The sequence below is a fragment of the Euleptes europaea genome, chromosome 11 (assembly GCF_029931775.1).
Source record: "Euleptes europaea isolate rEulEur1 chromosome 11, rEulEur1.hap1, whole genome shotgun sequence".
NCBI classification, from domain to species: Eukaryota; Metazoa; Chordata; class Lepidosauria; order Squamata; family Sphaerodactylidae; genus Euleptes; species Euleptes europaea.
Window position 1 is genome coordinate 52,740,837 of NC_079322.1, and position 20,286 is coordinate 52,761,122.

Genomic DNA, 20,286 nt, shown 5'->3' on the forward strand with positions numbered 1-20,286 from the left:
AAGCCCATGTAACAGAACCTAAGGAAGCGTCTGTGTGTAATGTGGATGGGTACATGTAAGTATGCCTCAGTGAGGTCAATTGATGTCATGTGTGTATCAGGACTGAGAGCTTCAAGGATGGATCTGAGGGTCTCCATACGAAAACGTTTTTTGACAACGAAGTGGTTCAAAAACTTAAGGTCTAAGATCGCTCGCCAGTCTCCATTAAACTTGGGGACAGTAAATAAGATGGAGTAAACTCCAGTGAATCTCTCCATGGTTGGTACCTCCTCTATGGCCCCAATTTCAGCGAGATGTGAAATGGCCTTCAAGGTTCTTTTGTGTTTTGCTGGTGTGCGGTAGAAAGGCGACAGAAGGAATCGGTTTGGAGGGGCTGTGCAAAATTCTATTTGATAGCCTGATTGAATGGATTGGAGCACCCAAGCATCCGCTTGGGAATTGATCCACTGTGGGAGGAAGTGTTGGAGTCTTCCCCCCACTATGCAATTAGTTGGTTTACTGTTTGTTTCCTTTGGGGAACTTGTCAAATTTGTCAAACCTGTCCCCTTTAAAGGACTGGGTTGGGGGTGGACGGCCAAATTTATTGAATCTACGAAAGGAACCCCGCTGAGATGGCCATGAGGAGCGCCTTTGATCCTGTCTGAATCTTGGCAGTGTGGGATGAACGGAAGGTGTGAAGGAACTGGTTCTGTCTAGAATCCTTCTTTTGGTTTCTGAGCATGTATTTATTTTTATCTTTGGTGTCAGCCAGCATCTTGTCCAACCTCTCACCAAATAACTTGCCACCTTTAAATGGATGGGCTAGTAGGATGGCTTTGGACCTACATTCTACCTGCCATGGTCTCAACCAGAGGGCTCGGCGGATGGCCGTATTAGAAGCTATAGCTCTAGATGCGAATAGAAGTGCATCAAGAGAGGCATCTGCCATGAAGGACGATGCCTGCAGAACTCTCGAAAGACCCTCTGCTACTCTTTTGTCAGCTGTGGGAAGAAGCTTAATAAGCTTTTTTGTCCAAACATTGGTGGCCCGGGCTATGAGAGCTGTGGTTGTGTTCGCTTGTATAGCCAAGACCGAGGCCTCATGGACCTTTCTTGAAAGAAATTCCATTTTTCTATCCAGCATGTCCTTTATGAACCCGCCTCCATCTTCAGTGAAGAAATCAGAGGTTTAGAGAGCGGTGACTGGAGCATCCACTACTGGGAGTTCTAGCATGCTCATGGCATAGGGTGCCATGTCGTATAATTTCTTTGCTGCGCCTGAAAACTGCTTGTTATGGAGTGGCTTGTCCCACTCTGCCCTAATTAGATTCTCAAAATGTACCGGGAGGGGCACCTTGAGCAGGTGGGATTCTCCCTGAGGAAAGTAATCCTTAGATCCCCTGTGCTTAATCTTGGATTGAGGTTCCTCTGCACGCTTGGGTTCACTCAACAAATCTAGGGCAAATAGGGCCTTGGCTAGAAGGGACTGGTAGTCCTCATTATTAAACAGCCTGGGTTGCTGTTCATGGGTGACGGGGAGCTCTTCATCGGATATGAATTCTCCCTCCTCTAGATCATCGGCTGAGGATCCCTGGTCGAGAGAAGCCTCATCGTCCTCGCCAGTGGGCTTAACATTCCTAGTGGAACTAGCTTTTAATTCAGCCTTAGTGAGCCATTGTTTAGTGGGATTGCTGCACCCTGGTTCCTCCAGGGAGGGTTCAGGCGAGGAAGAGGATTGGGAGGATGATTCGGAGCTATGGGACTCCCCTTGCATTCTCCCTCCCTGTTGGGCTGAAATTACCAGAGCTTGCAGCTCCTGGATATGGCTCTCAAAGGTGGACTGAATTAAGTCGTTTACCCTCTCTTCAGTTAATGGGCACGGTTTGGGGGCCCCACTCTCGGGTGAGGGTGGGGGTACTTTACCCTTTGATGTCTTCAACAATCGCTTGCAGGATGCAGAGGAGCCGGCAGGGGCCTTAGAGACCGAGGTGGCACTCTGCTTTGCATGGCGCCTACGCGCTGTTCGTTTCCCGCCCTTTTTGTCATCCTTAATGGCGCCGTGGGGGTTCTCCAGTTTCCCGATCTGAAAGACCGTCGGGACGGCTAACAGTGGGAATTGCCCTGGTCTGCTTGCTCAGGGCTGCATCGAGGTCGTTATCCGAGAGGACTTCCACCTCCTCCGGAGGTAATGTGGGGGCGGCCATCTTGGCTCGTCTCCCTCTCTCTGTGCCTTCCCTCTTGCGAATCAAGTCAGCGGAGCCGCTAGAATCCGGCCGGGGCACACACAAAATACAAACACAAGACGTGAGGAAGGGAAGGGTAGGGAACAGTTGGGAAGAAAAAACGGAGGAATTCGAGCTATTTCAAGAAATTCTAAGTCACAGCTAAGGCTGGAACGTCCTCTCTCCGCAAAGGCAGGAGAATAACTGGAAGTGTGGGCGTTCCTCACCCCGAGACAGGAAGTAGTTTTAGATTAAGTCCTGCCTCTCCAAGCAATGGGACGAGAAACACCCAAAGCTCCAAGATGACCTTTCCTTCAGAGTGGGAACACTCCATACATTTGATTCACAGAAATTTAATACAATCTGAAATCAAAACCAGGATACCTATCCCCAACCGTTAATCTCTCTGCCAGAACATTTGTTATCGTATTACTATCTCTACAAAGCCTTTGGTACTTCAACATGTCCTCTTTGCAGTAAAAAGCACAAGAAAAACATACAAGAAAAACATACTGAGTCAATAAATAATGGACAAGATATATCAATATCGAGGTCCCCAATGTGGTAACCGGGGAGCCATGCTGCCCACCAACATCTTTCCTGGTGCCCACGAAGTGTTTTTAGAAAGTGGTGGGGCCAGATGGGATTCCTGTCCAGCAAGGTTTCTGACTGCCCACTGGAGATCCATTGGCTGAGCAGATTAAAATAACACTGTTTCAGTAGCAGTTGCTACCACAATGTTGATTTTATTGTCTCTCACTCCTCCTTTCCAGTGCATTTTTAGAACAATCCCCTTCTCCACTGCACTGGGGTTTGCTCTGTGGCAGCCATTTTGTGGTTGCGGCCACAACCTTGCGTCAGAATTCCAACGGCACTCACAGGCTCGAAAAGGTTGGGAACCCAGGTACGATATGTGCTGATTCCAATTCAGAAAAACCTTTCAAGGTACGAAGCACAACAAGTATCTCACTTTTATACATATATTCCCTCTCCCATGCCTACTTGATACTAACCCACAGGTCCATTTTATGTTCCCGGTGTATTTGATCTCACAGCTCACTCTCAGTTCCCAAACTATCCTTAAATATTACCTCTGCATCAGTCCAAATTTTTAACTTCCAATCTATATCTACATGCTTTTATAGATTCATATGCAACTTAATGTTTAAGGTAAACATACCTGAAATACATAACCCTTTATATTGATTTAGTAAGCAGGATGTATATCCAAAACATGTTAAAGCATAAAGCTATTGCCAGAAGGGGTCAGTGTTACATTTCAAGTTCAAGGATATGTATTAAATGTGTAATAAAATCCTTAAAAAACACTGTGGAAGTCTATTACCATTTTAATACAGTAACTTGTTCCACTGAATTTTTGACAATTTGGCACTAAGTTTACTTAGCACCTACTCTCCAAATTTATTCCCCTGGGAAACTCACTAAGACTATCACATGAGTAACTTGGTCATGCACATGAGCCCTGACTTAAAAACAAAAAACATTCATTACTAATTTCAGTAAACTCAGAATAAAGTTTTAATACTGTCAGCTGTGGGTGGAAGTTTTACTTTTGGGTGATGTTTGTAGCAAATATTTATTTCCCTTTAAATTTGTTTATTGCTTAAATTGAATTTACAGCCGAACAGTTTGTTATTTTTAATCACTGATTATGTCATGTGGCAAGACGCCACTTTCGAACATGTAGCTTAGGAGATTTAAGCAAAAACATAAATTAAAATACATTCCACACGTTGAACACATACATGAACTCATGACACTGCCTTGTACCAAATCAGGCCATTGAGTCATCAAGGACAGTATTGCCTAGTCAGACCAGCAGCAGCTCTCCAGAGTCTCAGGGTGAGACATCATATCACCTACTGCTTGATCCTTTTAACTGGAGATGCCTGAAATTGAACCTTCTGCATGCCAAGCAGATTCTCTACCACTGAGACACGGCCCCTCCCCATGAACCCAGCTTTGCTGGGGAGGGCGGGATATAAGACTAGTAAAATAAACAAACAAACAAACAAATAAATAAATGTTGCGCTGCAGAATCAAAAATACTTTTCTGTTGATTCATTAATTTGGAGGGATTAGTTTTTCTTTTCATGTAGGGCATGCAAATGCTTGCATTAAGTTTGACAAGTATCTACTACAATCCACACAGCTGGTCTGACCTTCTATCAGCTATGGAATGGCTTACAGTTCTGGATTCTTTCTTTCCGTAAGCAAAAAGGTTATCTGGCTGTAAGTACAATTCACTGATTTGGGCTAAGACACTGAAAACTGAGGCCGTGGTCACTTTTTCTAACTCATTACTACTACGCGTTTATTCTTCCATTATAGATGCATATACTATAAGCTTATTTAATGTAACTTGAAATCCTACATACCTAATAGATACATATGTGGCTTTTTTCATTGCTACAAAAATCTAGCCATTTATTCAGTTTCCATGGGTTGGACTCAAAGGTATCCTTTCCTAATGTGGAAGAATTTTATGTCCGCGAAATAAATTTTTCTAAAGAAGGGAGTACCTTCAGTGAATGGAAGAATCCTCCCTCAGTGAAGAGCACCTCTGGACCTAACCCGATCAGTTGTAAAAGACATATGTGTAGCCACCAGTAGTTAAGCATAACCTTCTGTGACTCTTTATAGAACTGTCACATTGGAGTTAGGCATGGGACGTGGAAGAGAATGCAGAGTAGAGGCAGAAACCCTTTAACAAGGCAAGAACTTCCTCTGTAAATCTCAGCAATTATCTCTGACTCATAACCACTATTCAATCATAACCATCACTGAGTGAATAAATGTTACAATGCTGTGAGTAATCTCTGACAAAATACACTCTTCTCGGTTTTGGTATACAACAGCAGTCTACCAAATGTGGTGTTTGCCTGGAGCTTCTTCAAGCAAGTATCGGGGGCACAGAATCTATGCCACTGCCACTAAAGAGACAAGATAAAATCTCTTTGACAGTAGAGCTGCCCCATTGCCTCAGGCAAATCCTGCCTGTGTGGATCACATTAAATAAGTGCATTTCAGTATGTATAAGAAGTGAACTGGATCAAGACAGAAGTTAGAATTGTCAGGGCTGTCAAATGAAGGATTTTATTAATTTGCTATTTAACCAAATCATCTAGTAAAATGTTAAAGACATTTACACAGCATACATTCATTATATCCACCCCATTTGAGATACCAAAGGAACCTGGAGAACTGGTGAAGAGGTAACCTACATAGTGACTGACACTGACAAGAGAAGGAAAGGGGATATTCATGTAGAACTGGGGAGGGAGAGAGTGAGACAGAGAAAGAGAAAGTCCACAGCATGTTATGTCTCTACCAGGCCTGTTTAAGGGGCAAGATTCACTTAACTCAAATTCATGTGCAGCTGAGCACAAAGGTGCAGAATAAGTTTGCAAGTATTACCCACCATGTTGCAGCCCTGGACCTGCCGAGTATTTCCTCAGCTAATGTTTTCTTTAAAAAAAATATGTTTTACTGTTATAAAAGAACTGCAAGGTAGGTGAATAAGATAAAATTAATCTGCTACAAATATCAATACACATTCAACATCATTTCATAGCCAGAACTTTAAAAAGTGAAATGAACTAAAAAGAGGCATTTGTAGGCAAGAGTTATTACATACTTTCATAAAGCCTCTTCCTTAATATGTTTCCACAGGGCTTTAACTACTTATTTCACATACTGCTGGTATCATTTTGGGCAGCAAAATGGGACGAATAAGTCTGCAACTAGGCAGCAAATACTGGCGAATCATATACAACACAGGGTTAAAATACAATCATTTTGAAATAACTTTTTGACTTTAAATCAGAACGTCCATTAATAAAATCATTGCACCAACTGATTTATATAGAATATAATTCCTGACTTACCTCTGAGCTATAATCATCAGCTGTAGTGGAAATCTCAGTTTCCAACTAAAAGAAGATAAAAATAAAAGGACAAAAAAAAAACATACAGCTGTAACAGATTTCAAATAAACCAAATTTGCTTTATTGAAATAGTTTTGTAAAACGTTTTGAAATGGGTGAGAATAATTAAATTATCCACAATATTCTACAAAAACAACCATTCTCCCCCAAGCCTTTATACTTCTGCTCCCTGACAAATCCAACTGAAAGCTGGTGACTCTCTGTAGTAAACCAAGAAAGACAACATTCAGTACCCCAAGAGGTAATAAGTCATCTATTCTAAGAGAACCTAGAAAATTGTGCTGAACCAAAATTAAGGGCAGAGACAGCAGGTGTTAAGACAATTGGGTTTACAGTGCATTAGCCCTTCCCTATGGAGAATACATGATGTAAACTCTGATTGTAACAGTTATGGCCATTAACTATTGTGTGGGTTCAACTGATTGTTCCAATGATAGTTTGGGAACTTATTTTTTTCTGAATATTAACCATATGCCCTTTAAAAATGTATGTTAAACATCAAGACACCGATTATATTTCAGAGACCGTACCTAATCGCAGCCTATACATTTGGGGGGGGTTATATTTTATGCACACCCACACAGTGTGAATTTGTTGTTTAGTCACAGATTTCAATTAATATGGGAATAAATTTGGCATCCGCATTCAACAAAGCATTTGTTGACCAAAGCATTCAACAATCCGCATTCAACAATCCTATTGACCAAAGCGTCACACAATTAGTTCTGTACGTTCAAAGAGGATCTGAGATTATGTTTCTCAAGTACCAGCCTCCTTCCCCATGCCACATGCTAAGGGACTTTTAAAAAGCATTTTCTGATATGGCATTGGAGGGGAAGCATCTATTCAAGAAACAAGAACATTGAGCTAAGCATGCCCAAATCATTAGATGTACCCATTTTTTTATTTTATTTTTTGAATCCCAGTCCTTGGGGCATATTCTGCCTGTTGTTGTTTTTTTGGATGAGATCTTTTCAAAGTCCACACACCACAGACTGTGATACATTTCCTATTCTCAAAGATCTTTGGTTTCACATCCATTTTCAAATCCAACCTCCTGGCATGATCTACTGCACATCTCTAATTCTTTTGGGACCTTGAGACATTAGCGTATTTGCTTATTCCCAAACCAGTGCACAGAAGAATTCTCTGAAGTCAACTCATAATTCTGTACGAATAGATGAGGACACTGATACTATTATCGCTTTCCTGAAGTACTGCCTTTCCCTATATATAGCATTTTAAAAGATGTTAAGTATATGATTACACAAGTTTGGCAGTAGAATTGTAGGATTCAGTATTACTCTGAGACCTTTATCCTTAATTACCTGTACTATTTTTTAAAGTTTTAAAGGTTTATCAAGGTACATTACTATCACATTTACATTAAGTGAATGTGATATTTTTAGTGAAATTTCTGATGGTTGTCGAGCTTTTGATACATATAGTTTAGTCTTCTTCATCTCTTACGTTAACCCTCCTGGCCCCCTGTCTAATTGGCCCTGCGCATATACTACTCAACTTTTAGACAGTTAGACAGTAAGGGCCAATTCAGATGTTACAAAGCTCACATGGACATTGTACAGATGTGTTCTGGGAGGTTGCAATTGGGGATTTAATTACCATGGGTGTGCGGGCCTAATTTGCATCAGGACCACAGTATGCAAGAAAAAGGGACTGTTTTTCTGACCTGAAATGGCTCCAGAAGGCCACTTTTTGCCTGATATTCTGATGGCTACATATAAGTTGTAAACAGGGTAAACAATAAATACCTAAATCAATTTTTGGCTGGGAAAATGGGGTAGGGTGGCAAGGCTGAAGCTCCTCTCGCATGCTACAGTCCCAATCCATGAATTTAATGAATTACCATAAAGAAGTGAAAAAAATTATAAAAACAGAAGACATGCAAATGTAAAGTTTTATCACTGATAATTATTGTAGAAGATAGTGTGAGATTCTTAAATCCCAGTTGGAAATCTAAGGTAACAAACAGAAAATTTCTCCCAAGTCAGAAATACTTACTTCTGTGGTATGTGTTTGATCATGTTTGATCATTTCACCACTGTGCAAAGTCCTCACTATAGCAAAGTCAGGTGTAGCAGCTGCTCCTCTTTCACAGCTGTGTGTATAGATATCTTCACCTTGTGATTGATCAATATCTAGACCTTCTTGTACCACTTCTTCATCTTTGGTGTTTGAGACTTTTTTCTTTTTCTTCTGCTTCTTCGCTGCATTCTGTCCATCAGAGTGTGCTTTCCTTTGTCTAAATTGAGCAAGCTGTATATAAAAGAAAATCCTGTTAGGGTGAAAGTTTCGCTCTTTATTGAAAATGACACTAATTATTAGGGTTTATAGACTGTGCTGCATAAACCTTCAGAGTAACCGCTGATGAAAACTAAGCTGGAGGTTACTGTCCTACACTTTAAATATCCCTGGATACAGTTCAATATGAAAATAATGTCACATAGCCACATGTAATATGATCAGTACTTCAATATGTAGCATTATCAGGTGGTGCATTCAAATGTTATACTTAACCAGTGTCTTACCTACTTTGAAAGAGATCACAAAGAAACTCGCATCTTAAAAGCATATATTTAGTTCACAAACTATGATCTAATATTTACCTATTTTTGATTTCTCTGCCCTCATCTTACTACTTATTAAGCATCACACTAAAGTATTACGAAAAGTATTTCACCTGGTACAAAGTTGAACAATGTATTAAAGAGTTCATAAAGTTAAAGCAATGAAATTATCTCTAAATAATGTCTTCTGCACAGAAGTAAATTCCATAAATGTATAACAGCAGGCAAATTATCAAACACCCTACCTTGTAGCAAAACATGCCTATGAACAAAAGTCGCAGGTGAGCCAGACAAAGAACAGCTGAAAACCAATTAACCATAAGCTATTCAAATACTGTAAGTCAATGCCTTTCACACAGCTTATCACTTTTAATGAGATACAAATGGATTTTCACAACTACACCAGCACAATATATTTTTCTTAGCAGAAAGTGAATATAGATTCCTTGAAGAAAATTACAGATCTACTACTTGATTAAACGTTGGAATACCATCCAGTGTTTATCATCTTGATTTTATTCCTTTGAAAGGTTAATCACCATCTAAATAACCATGTTTCCTTATAATGTACAAAATAAATTCAGACTCAAGCACTGACCCATGTTATAAATACCAAAATAAAAATACCATGCCTTTTGGAAAACAGATGCCAAAAGTCAATATTATCTGCTCATACAATACAATAATAGTGCGCTCATGATATTCACCAGTCCAGAAAGCCAGGCCTCCATTCAAGCTCCTCATTAATACCAAGATGACTTGAAAAGGATTCACTTTTCACCCCAAAAAAAAAGGATCTCTCTTGCTGTAGGATGGAATACGAGTGTTTTTTTCTTCTCTTTATCAGCCAACTTCAAACTAGCAGAAATGCCACCAGAGGGGCTACTATATTTGCAAATCGGCCACACCATACAGCACAGTGAGCTACTTTTGTCCTTCTTCAAGTACAGACTTTCCGTTTCCCCAGCAGGAGACTCCAGTCTCTGGCCCTTGACGAGACTGCTGACACGCCGGCATATGGTCTCTGCTCCACTCACACAGAAGGACCTTGAGATTTGCTGAGCCAAAAATGTTCACCAGCATATTTAGCGCTTCTTTCCTGCTGCTCTTCTTTGCCTCCTTAATTAGCTTACCCAATTAACGAAGGCTTTTTTACTCTACATTAGCAAGCATTTACAAATTTAGTATAAATGTAGGAAAGCCTAAATATTTCATTAATATTCTACAAACAACAACAAAAGGCACCTCACAGGACTGGAGATCTCCTAATTATCCTTCCTGTTAATTTGTTGTTAACCCCACCAAGCTCAGGTAAGCAACTGAAAGCTCAAGAGACTGATCTTCTTAACGAAGGAAAGAATGGCTTTCGGCTCCCTTAGCCTTTTACACAGCCAATACTGACATCCAACAACTGCTTAAGGCTGTAAATCTTCCCACTTACATACCCATATTTTTTTAATGTGTAATATTATCTTTAGTAAAGAAACACATTAAAGTAACAATGACATTTTAGACAGATGCAACCTTTTATTTTGGATTCTCAGGAAAAAAAGTTTTCTTGGCTGAGTAAACACAATATTCTAAACTTTTTCATGAGAAATTGTGAAATTCCAAGTGTACAATACATATGTTCCATATTAAAATATCCTACAAAGGCTCAATAATTTTCCAATTAAATACAGAATCAGCATGGCAATTTGAGAATCCAAAGAAGTAGAACAGAAGTCCTTGGGATCATATAGAGAGGTTTGCAGCTCGTATTTTTTGTTCTCCATGACCCCTAGGGTTGCCAACCTGCAGGTACTGCAGGATAAATAAGCTACAGGTGGCGTATTCTGGAACACAGATCCAGAATAAGGGCGGGCATTTGTTCAGTGCCCGTGGAGCATTTTCTAAAATCACGCCATAATGAGAACGATCTTCGTTTCTTTGTGATTTGGCGTTTAAAGGGTAAATTATTTGACAAAAGAAACAAAGAACGCCTTCTCAGACAAAAAGAAGCTTATTTTATTCATTTATTCCAATCTCTGGAACCTTTTGGATTGAACGTGGATAATGACTTATCTTGCTTTATTTGAACATGTCCCTTTAAGAGTCCGCATACGCCACCTGTAGTTTATTTATTTCCATGAGTCTGCAGCCTGTTAATTACTTGCTTTACCCTGCTTGGGAACAGTCAACCTAGAACCGTGTTGGCGAACCCATGGCACGCGTGCCACTTCCGGCACGCCGAGCCCTCTCTGCCGGCACGCGCGGGTAAGTTGAGCAGCTGGGTGGCAAGGGCTTTGAACTGCTCCGCGCTGCCTGCAGGTAGCGCGGAGCGGTTCAAAGCCTTCCCCTTCCCTGGACTCCCCGCTGCCCAGCTCCCCTTCCCTGGACTCCCCGCCAGGAAGAGCTCTTTCCCCAAAGAGAAAAAGCAACTTTTCAAAAGAGATTGCAGAAGGAGGCGGGAGAGGCGGCAGGGAGAGGTCCTCTCCCTCCACCCGCTGCCTGCCTCCTGTCCCCGACGGGACGTGCTCAGCCATCCCAGCTGGATGGGGAGGAGGAGGGGAGCCTGCAACTCGGCCGGGCTGGCAAAGCGGCGCCGGCTGGGCGATGGCCCTCTCTCCGCTCCGGCGCCTGCTTTGGCTGCCTCTTGTCCAGCTCTGCGCCGGGGCGGCCGTCGGAAGCCCGCAGCCGGGGCATCTTTGAGAGGCAGAGGTGAGCTAAGGAGGGGAGGGAGAATCAACAGCCAGCCAGCCAGCCAGCCAGCCAGGAAAAGCCATCCGCTCCCCCCTTCCCTTAACCGGAGCGGTTCAAAGCTCTCCCCTTCCCTGGACTCCCCGTTGAACCGCTCCCCCCCTTCCCTGAACCGCTCGGTTGAAAGCCCCCCCCCCATCCTGCTCCGGGAGGCCAGGTCATCCAAGCTGGTAGACCTGGCCCCTGGGAAAAGCCATCCGCTGGCGGCCAGGTCATCCGGGCTGGTAGACCTGGCCCCCAGGGGGGAGGGAGGGAGAGGGAGGGAGAGGGAGAGGGAGAGGGAGGGAGAGGGAGAGAGAGGGAGAGGGAGAGAGAGGGAGAGGGAGAGGGAGGGAGAGGGAGGGAGAGGGAGGGAGGGAGAGGGAGGGAGAGGGAGGGAGGGAGGGAGAGGGAGAGAGAGGGAGGGAGAGGGAGGGAGAGGGAGAGAGAGGGAGAGAGGGAGAGAGGGGGAGAGAGGGAGAGGGGGAGAGAGGGAGAGGGGGAGAGAGAGGGAGAGAGAGGGAGAGAGAGGGAGAGAGGGAGAGAGAGAGAGAGAGAGAGAGAGAGAGAGAGAGAGAGAGAGAGAGAGAGAGAGAGAGAGAGAGAGAGAAGCAAGTGATCCCTGCTCCGGGAGACCAGGCGTTATGAGTTGTTTTTTCTAAACTAAAACCTCAGTATTCAGGTTAAATAGTCTGTGCAACTATGTATCTGATATGATGTATCCTGTATTAGAAATAGATTACTTGGAGTTTACATAGTTGTTTTCTCATCCCTATGGGAGAAAGGAATCGAACTTGGATGTGCTTTTGTGCATGTATTGAAAATTCTAACTGTAAGTAATATTTATTTTCTATGTTAACTTTTCCCATAAATTAAGGAATGTGCTATATTTAAGTAATTTTTATATACAGGAACGGAACTGAAGAAGAAAAAGAAACGATCGTCTTCCTATTCACCATATGATGAAAGTTCTTACTGCATCACCAACATAGCATCCTTTGGATATTTGTACCTTTGTGGACTATTGAAAAGAATTCGTATATGTTTTGTACATAGCCTTGTTAGTCCTTATTGTTGTTTTGTAGTGCACTTAATACACCTTGTTATATCACTAGTTCTGTCAGTTGTTTTTTGCCAGGCTCTCCTGCACTAACTTTCTTACCTTTGGTACTGGTGCAGAGGTGTTTATTTTGGTTGCTTAACCTCCAGGTACTAGCTGGAGATCTCCTACTATTACAACTGATCTCCAGCCAATAGAGATCAGTTAACCTGGAGAAAATGGCCGCTTTGGCAATTGGACATTGAAGTCCATCCCCAAACCCTGCCCTCCTCAGGCTCTGCCCCAAAAACCTCCTGCAGGTGGCAAAGAGGGACCTGGCAACCCTAATGACCCCCCATCAATAGTCTTATTTGGTTCCCACTGGAGGCAAGAAATCTCCCAACCCTAGCTCCCAACAGCTCCTGCGAACTGCAGGAGAAAAAATAATGTTTTTAAAAAGCCAAATAAAAAATACAAACATTACTACATTGACTAATGTCAGAAACAAACCCAGCAAGACCCATTATATGCATTTCAGTCCCTTTCTTTTTTTAAGGTTATAAAAATAATTTTAATGCAGTGCAGTTAATAAAACAGCACCCAGCAACTTCTCTTCTGAACTAATCATTTTGATTAAGCATTAATAACCAATGATTTGTATACCTCAAACATAACAAACATGCTTCAGAAAAAAACAAACAGATCACAGCATGTACCAACAACAACTAGATTAACAGTGCAATTTTAAACTCCGTCTCTAGAAGGATTTAGGATGGTAAGTAAGCCCTATGCCAGTGTATCCTGTATTTTCAAGCTGCAGCAGCACCACATAAACATCTGGCCAGTGTAATACCAGCATATAAAACTGGGCATCGTCAGGAGTGTGTCATGGTAGAGCACCCCTGGTCACATCTCCTCCACTTGCCTAATGTTACGCCAGCAAGAAACCTGATGTAGCTTTGAAGAAAACAAGTTCCCTCGATATAGCCTCTCACCCCACCCTCAAGCTCCAGCTCCATACCAACTAAATCTGCATCCAATTGTAGCCCTTCACTATCCGTATCCCAGCCAGGAAGACCCCCTGTACCTCAGATGATCAAATACGTGGCATGGGCTTTCTTAGCCCCATCTCTGGAAACCCCAGAGAAAGGCCGTTTTGCTCAAAATGGGAGCTTTGCAAAGACATTGTTGTTTGCATACTGCTATTACAACTTCTCCACCTCAGACACAAATACCAAAGGGAAGCCTTGAAGTCCTCTAAATGAGGTGAAGCCCAATGTATTCCACACAGGTGAGGTAAGCAAGGAAGAGGGAGTTCTTGTCTCAAACTGTGACTATGGCAACTGTTTCCCCCATGCCCCTGATGTACTGACTCTTTGCATTGCGTGAATAACCTTGCCTTCTTCAACAACTGCTAGCAGTAAGAATGTGCAGTGTAAAGGGAGGGGGAGAGGCACAAATAAATAAATATGCTGGAACTTAATCTCACAGTCAGCACAATGCCATGCCATGACAACTCCTTCCCCTGCAACTGGAGACAGAGGAAGCATAACTACACTCCTTGGTGACTGCCACCAAGACCCTTTGCCACCTGTGTGTGTGTAAAGTGTGGTCAAGTCGCAGCCGACTTATGGCGACCCCTTATGGGGTTTTAAAGGTAACAGACTATCAGAGATGGTTTACCAGTGCCTTCCTCTGCATGGTGGTCTCCCATCCAAATACTAACCAGGGCTGGCCTTGCTTAGCGTCTGAGATCTGACGAGATCAGACTATACCATAATGCCTTCCTTCCCTCCCTTGCCACTTCTACCCTTTGCTAATACTAGCCAAACACCTATGAGGTCTTTTGCCTTGCAGGATCTGAGCCCCATGAAGAAGCAGCAGCAACTCCCTCAAAAGGGTGATAAGGATTGGCTCAATCTCCCCAAAATAGATGGAGGAGATGCAGAGCCTGCATAAGCACCATACCCATACCTTTGAAGTGCACTTGCTCTCTGCAGCTACAGTATATCTTTATTCATTACTATCTTTGCAATCTTCCTTCCCTGTGGAGTGAGCGCAAGACATAGAGTAGTGTTACCAGCACTGCAATGGTGATGCATCAGGGTTTGGGATAGGGCTATCTGATATTTCCATGGCTAAATATTAATGGTGTCTGCAATGCGCTGAGCCAATATTTTGGTAATATAGATAAAGTAACTTGTCAATCCACCAACCATGCAGAGATTCTGGCACACATGAGGTTAATCAGAAGCACAGGCTACCACTAAGTATCCAACCTCTTGTCACACACAAAAATTACTGGCAATCCTTGCACAGCTTCGGTAATTATTTCACTTCATGTCTGCTGTCAGGAACAGGTGCGAGTCCAGTTGGCAAGACCAGTCAATTACTCATCTGCTAGACAGTTATCTACTTTGAAACTCTGCCTGAGTAGTATACAGTTTCCAAAAGCAATACCAGTGTGGCACTGATTATATCTTTTCACTGTAAACCAAATGATTCAAAAACATACCTCAAGAGTAAAGCAAGACAGGACAGCAAAATACAAAGACATGAATCAAAGTGTATGATTTATTAATAAAACTCCTGGATGTATTCAAACTCTTCCCACAAAACATCACATGCTGAGATGGAGGAAGAATACCCTTTGCTCCTACCACTTTCCTTCTATCATCCCCCACTTTAGTTTATCTTCTTCTCCAGCTCCTTCCAGTTCCCATTCCTACTGGATTCTGTATTGTTTTCACAAATACCCCTTCAACAGCATGACAAACAAGGTTGGGAATTGGTTGTTTTAGATCAGTGTTTCCCAAAGTGGGCAGTACCACCCCCTGAGTGGCAGTGGGATTACCAAGGGGGGCACTAAGAGGCAAGAGGGCAGCAGGGGTACACTAGAGGTGGAGCCCTTCAACTGTGTTGTTCACTGATTTACAATAGATCAAACTATGGCACCATGCTGGCAAATTCTGTGGAAACTATCAGAATTTTTTTCCAGTCTTTGAAGAGCTGGTAAGACTGGATCAAGTTCATCAGTTCTGTTGGATAAATTTCAACTAAAAAGTTTTAATTTGATTTTGAATAGATGTGCAATTATTTGTTACTGTTTTGAAATTGTATTGTTATTATCTTCTTTAGTGAGTCATGCAAACCCCTATCTTTAATAATGCTTTTTATAGGGTAGGGGGCGCTGGGGTTGAGTTTGTGGAACCAAGGAGGGGGGTGGCCTGAAGAGTTTGGGAACCACTGCTTTAGATTATATAATAAATATTTCACATGTATTTAACAGAACAACAAAGTATTTGATCCCATTCCAACGAGAGCTATGCAATCAGCATTATGCACATGCAGCCATCCCATAAGGTGTATCTCTCCGCTTGATGAAGAGGTGCTGAAAAGAGAAAGCCAGCAACAAGAAATGCCCACACATAGAGCTGCAGGCATTGCAGGGAATGGAAAAAATGCAAAGGGTGATCAGTTCAGGCCCTTTGTTTAACTTGCCATTCAGTCTTACTAGTTATGCATAACAATCACGACTGTACAGCTGATACAAGATGAATGTATCTCCGATTCTCAACATCATAAATCAACTTAAGTTATAATCATTAATAGTCCTATCATGTGTAACCATTCCTGCAAGGTAACTGCTGTAATTAACAAAATATGACCCATAAGCTAAGATAAATTCTGATTTCAACAATAATTTAAAAACTCATTTACGGTGCAATCCTAAACCAAGTTCAACCCATCTAAGTCTATTGAAGTTAATGCCCTTAGAGTAGAACTGCTTAGGGTTGCACTGCTATTCTCTTAATAGCTAGAGCAGCCGAGTTGTTAAATATGTTTATCTTCTCACCTCCTTAGCATTCAGTGCCACAGAAATATAAATGGCCCCAGTAAGGAGGATGGTAGCCAGGTTCCACCTTGGCTATAAAGCTGTAGGAGGCCAGAGTGAAGAAGGGCCCTTCTTTCAAACAGGAAGAAAATGAACTTCTCCATGGGATGGGCTGAAAGAGTTGATAAAACTCCTAGGCATGAGGAAGAAGCTCTCTTAAACAGCCATTCGCCACGAGGGATTAACTCAGTCTCCCCTTTACTCCAGGCCTCTCTAAGCAGTCTCCATGTTAACCTAGACTCCATCTTGAGAATATGTTGCTGAAACCACAGAGAAGCCCCAAGCCTCTGGAATAATGTAACAGATGATTTCTAAATGTGTGCCACTCCAAGAATCAGTAGCCTATCCTAATTTCCCACAATTTAGAGTATGTAAAAGTTGGGATCAGATAATTGCAATTTTAAGGCCTTTTTCTTTTGTCCTTTTTCAGTCTACTGTGTTCACATATGATGTGTGAGGTTTTATTTTCTTATTAACATTTCTAAACATTTTGAATGGGGGTGGTCTGATCTCTGTGATCCTGCTACACCATCTTCTATAACGCATACCCAGAGAATGGAGGGGAGTAGGCAGCGCTTGATCCTTTCACGTGCATACCGTATATACTCGGGTATAAGCCGACCCGAGTATAAGCCGACCTCCCAAATTTGAGGCCAGAAAAGGGAATTTCTTATTGACCCGCGTATAAGCCGAGGGTCAATAAGAAATTCCCTTTACCGGCAATGCTGCGCTCTAAAATGGCGGCCGCCATTTTAGAGCGCAGGGCCCTGCCCCAGGTCGCCCTCCCGCCGGCTTCCCAGGCCCTCCCGCCCCACCCCACCCCACCCCACCCCCAGTGCCATTCAAGGGGGGAGGGGGAAGAGCCCCTTATCTGGAAAGGCGGCGAAGCGGTGGCGGCGGCGGCGGCGCGGCCTTCCTGGGCTGGCAGGAGGCCCCCACCGGCCGGAGGAACGCGCCCAGGCGCGCGGGCGGCGGCGTGGCCGGCGGGGGCCTCCTGCCTGGGCGGGAAGGTCCCTGCCGGCCAGCCGAAGCGCCAAGGCGCGTGGGCGGCGGTGGCGCGGCCGGCGGGGGCCTCCTGCCTGGGCGGGAAGGGCCCCCCCGGCCAGAGGAACGCGCCCAGGCGCGTGGGCGGCGGCGGCGCGGCCGGTGGGGGCCTCCTGCCTGGGCGGGAAGGCCCCCCCCCCGGCCAAAGGAACGCGTCCAGGCGCATGGGCGGCGGCGGCGCGGCCGGCGGGGGCCTCCTGTCTGGGCGGGAAGGTCCCTGCCGGCCAGCCGAAGCGCCCAGGCGCATGGGCGGCGGCGGCGCGGGCGGCGGCGGCCTCCTGTCTGGGCGGGAAGGTCCCTGCCGGCCAGTCGAAGCGCCCAGGCGCGTGGGCGGCGTCGGCGTGGCCGGCGGGGGCCTCCTGCCTGGGTGGGAAGGTCCCTACCGGCCAGCCGAAGCGCCCAGGCGCGTGGGCTGCGGCGGCGCGGCCGGCGGGGGCCTCCTGCCTGGGCGGGGAAGGCCCCCCCCGGCCGGAGGAGCGCGCGCGGGCGGCGGCGGCGCGGCCGGCGGGGGCCTCCTGCCTGGGCAGGAAGGCCCCTGCCGGTCGGAGGAAGGCGCCTGGGCCCGGCGGCGGCGGTGATGGAGGTAAGTTCCCCCCTCCCTCCTCCCTCTTCCCTCCTCCCCCCTCCCCTCTCCTACCATATTGACCCGCGTATAAGCCGAGTTCGGCTTTTTCAGCCCTTTTTTTGGGCTGAAAAACTCGGCTTATACGCGAGTATATACGGTAAGTAAGAGCACCGCCCCCCTCAATGGCAAATACAAAAAGTGAGAGCAAGATGAAAAGGCTGAGCTGCTCCTTTAGGAGGCAGTGGCAGAGGGTTCCTGGGTGCTAATCCTTGTAACACAGGTGACGAGCTGGTAGTGACAGTACCAAAGGAGAACCAGAGTAACTCTGGAAATATAGAGAGGGATGTCCCACTGGGCAAAAGATCTAGGATATGAGTAGCTTTCTCACTCCCGCATGGGCAGAAACAGGGGTTTGCAAGTTCGGTTCCTCCACGCTTGAAAATACAGCATCTCAATACAATGATACATAGAATGTCTGAAGAGATTCCTTCTTTGGGAGATCTAATGCATACAGCCTGAATCAGTAACACATGTTATTTATTTTATGTCATCAACCAGAGATCATTTTAAAATCCACATTTAAAAAACTCTTGGTTGATCTAATTAGTTAAATCTTGAGCGAAGATTTGGGGTATGCAAGTATGAGACAAACAGTGCAATTTTAGACAGTTATTCCATTCTAAACCAGCTGAAGTCAGTGGGTTTAGACTAGAGTAATTCTGCACAGACTTGCGCTGTAAGTGGCACATCTTTCTCCATAACCAAACAATCATACGAAATTAGACAGATAAATAAATCAGTAAGTAAACATAATCTGGATTAACCTAGCCTACAAAACATAGCATGAGTGTGTTTGCTTGCTACAAGGCGGAATTAAGAGGATTTCAACAGTTTCATTGAAGCAGCAGCACACTGCCACATTGGTCCAAAGCAAAATCCAAAAAACAAGAAAGGTGTAACATCTTTTATCAGGGCCAGTTAAAATTACAAAAAACAGTGCTCAAGCGTTCAAGTTCTCCAAAACTCTTCATCAGGCCAATTGTTGTTGTTTTTTTAAAAAATGATGTCTCAGCCCATGATCTTTATTCCCGGACTTATAAGCACCTGATGTGAAATGCTGAACAGGTATGCATACGGAAAATGGTGTCCAGCTGCCCTCCTGGCTTTCAAGGAGAAAGGGCAAAAAGGGGGGGGGACACATCCCACTGAAAATAACACCAAAGAGGCCACAATGACCCCTAAGAAGACTGAGAAAATGGAAAGAAATGAAGAGAACGAGTTGTGCTTATGAGATTTCCCCAAAATAGAAGACTATATTGCCCAATTTGGCTTCTCCTTATTTGTGGCACTATATCCTCCTGATAGAGTAAGACATCTGCTGAATATACGTTTCAATGTCAAACATGCACTTGCACACTTTGTTGAATTTTATTAAATTGAAATCCTTCAAACACAGCGTACCTGAAAAAGATCTAAGGCCAGAATAAAAAGTTGTTTTACTAACACCAAAGACTACTCTGACAACAGTGCATAATTATGGTTAGATTTAGGGACACTGGAGACATGTATAATGTAGCCCCAAAACTTCTCCAATATGCACAGATGTTGCCTAGTACCCTTGAAGAGCCAAGGTCCCATGTCTAGCATCTGCATAAATACGTATACTGGAATAACAATCTGAAGGATGGGAACACAGAAATTAGATGTGAATGCAACATTGGACTGAAGTAATTCATTTGCAAAATGTTTTACTTCTTCCAAATAAAAATTTGAAATGGACAATCTAGTATTTATTATTGAAATAGATTCTGACACATAGTAGTTATCTAATCAAGTTTTACTTGGAAAATATGGTTTGTTTTAATCATAAATATACAAAAAACCACAGTCACTCTACACCATCTGTGTTTTTCACATAGGAGCTAATTATAAAATATGCAAACGCATGAAACACCAGCAGGGTTGCAGGAATCTCCAAGCAGTGCTGTGCTTGTCAATCAACTAACAAACCATCAAGGCTCTTAAATATGAGGTGACTGGGGAAAAGTCAAACCTTGATTAAAAAACAACAGATTAATCTAGTTTTTTAAATTAAAAAATAGTATTTGATACAGACAACAAAAAACTGACTTTTTCACGGGAATATGTTTACAGGTCTATACTTTGATAAAAAATAAACTTTCCTAAAAGTTAAGTCAAGGGAAACATTTAATACTTGTTTGATGTCTTTTTGAATATATCAAACAATTATTACTGCAAATGTGAAAG

The 20,286-nt window shown here is 43.6% G+C and overlaps 1 protein-coding gene across 1 annotated transcript in view; it reads right to left on the reverse strand.

The window, feature by feature from the left end:
- The window catches only part of AKAP9 (A-kinase anchoring protein 9), a 142,780-nt gene that overhangs the window by 111,078 nt on the left and 11,416 nt on the right, over positions 1 to 20,286 (reverse strand). Inside the window, exons 2-3 of the mRNA XM_056857090.1 lie at positions 8,192 to 8,446; positions 6,110 to 6,154 (exon numbers count right to left, since the gene is read on the reverse strand). Coding sequence (XP_056713068.1) covers positions 6,110 to 6,154; positions 8,192 to 8,446 — 300 coding nt within the window. The remainder of the gene's footprint in view (positions 1 to 6,109; positions 6,155 to 8,191; positions 8,447 to 20,286) is intronic.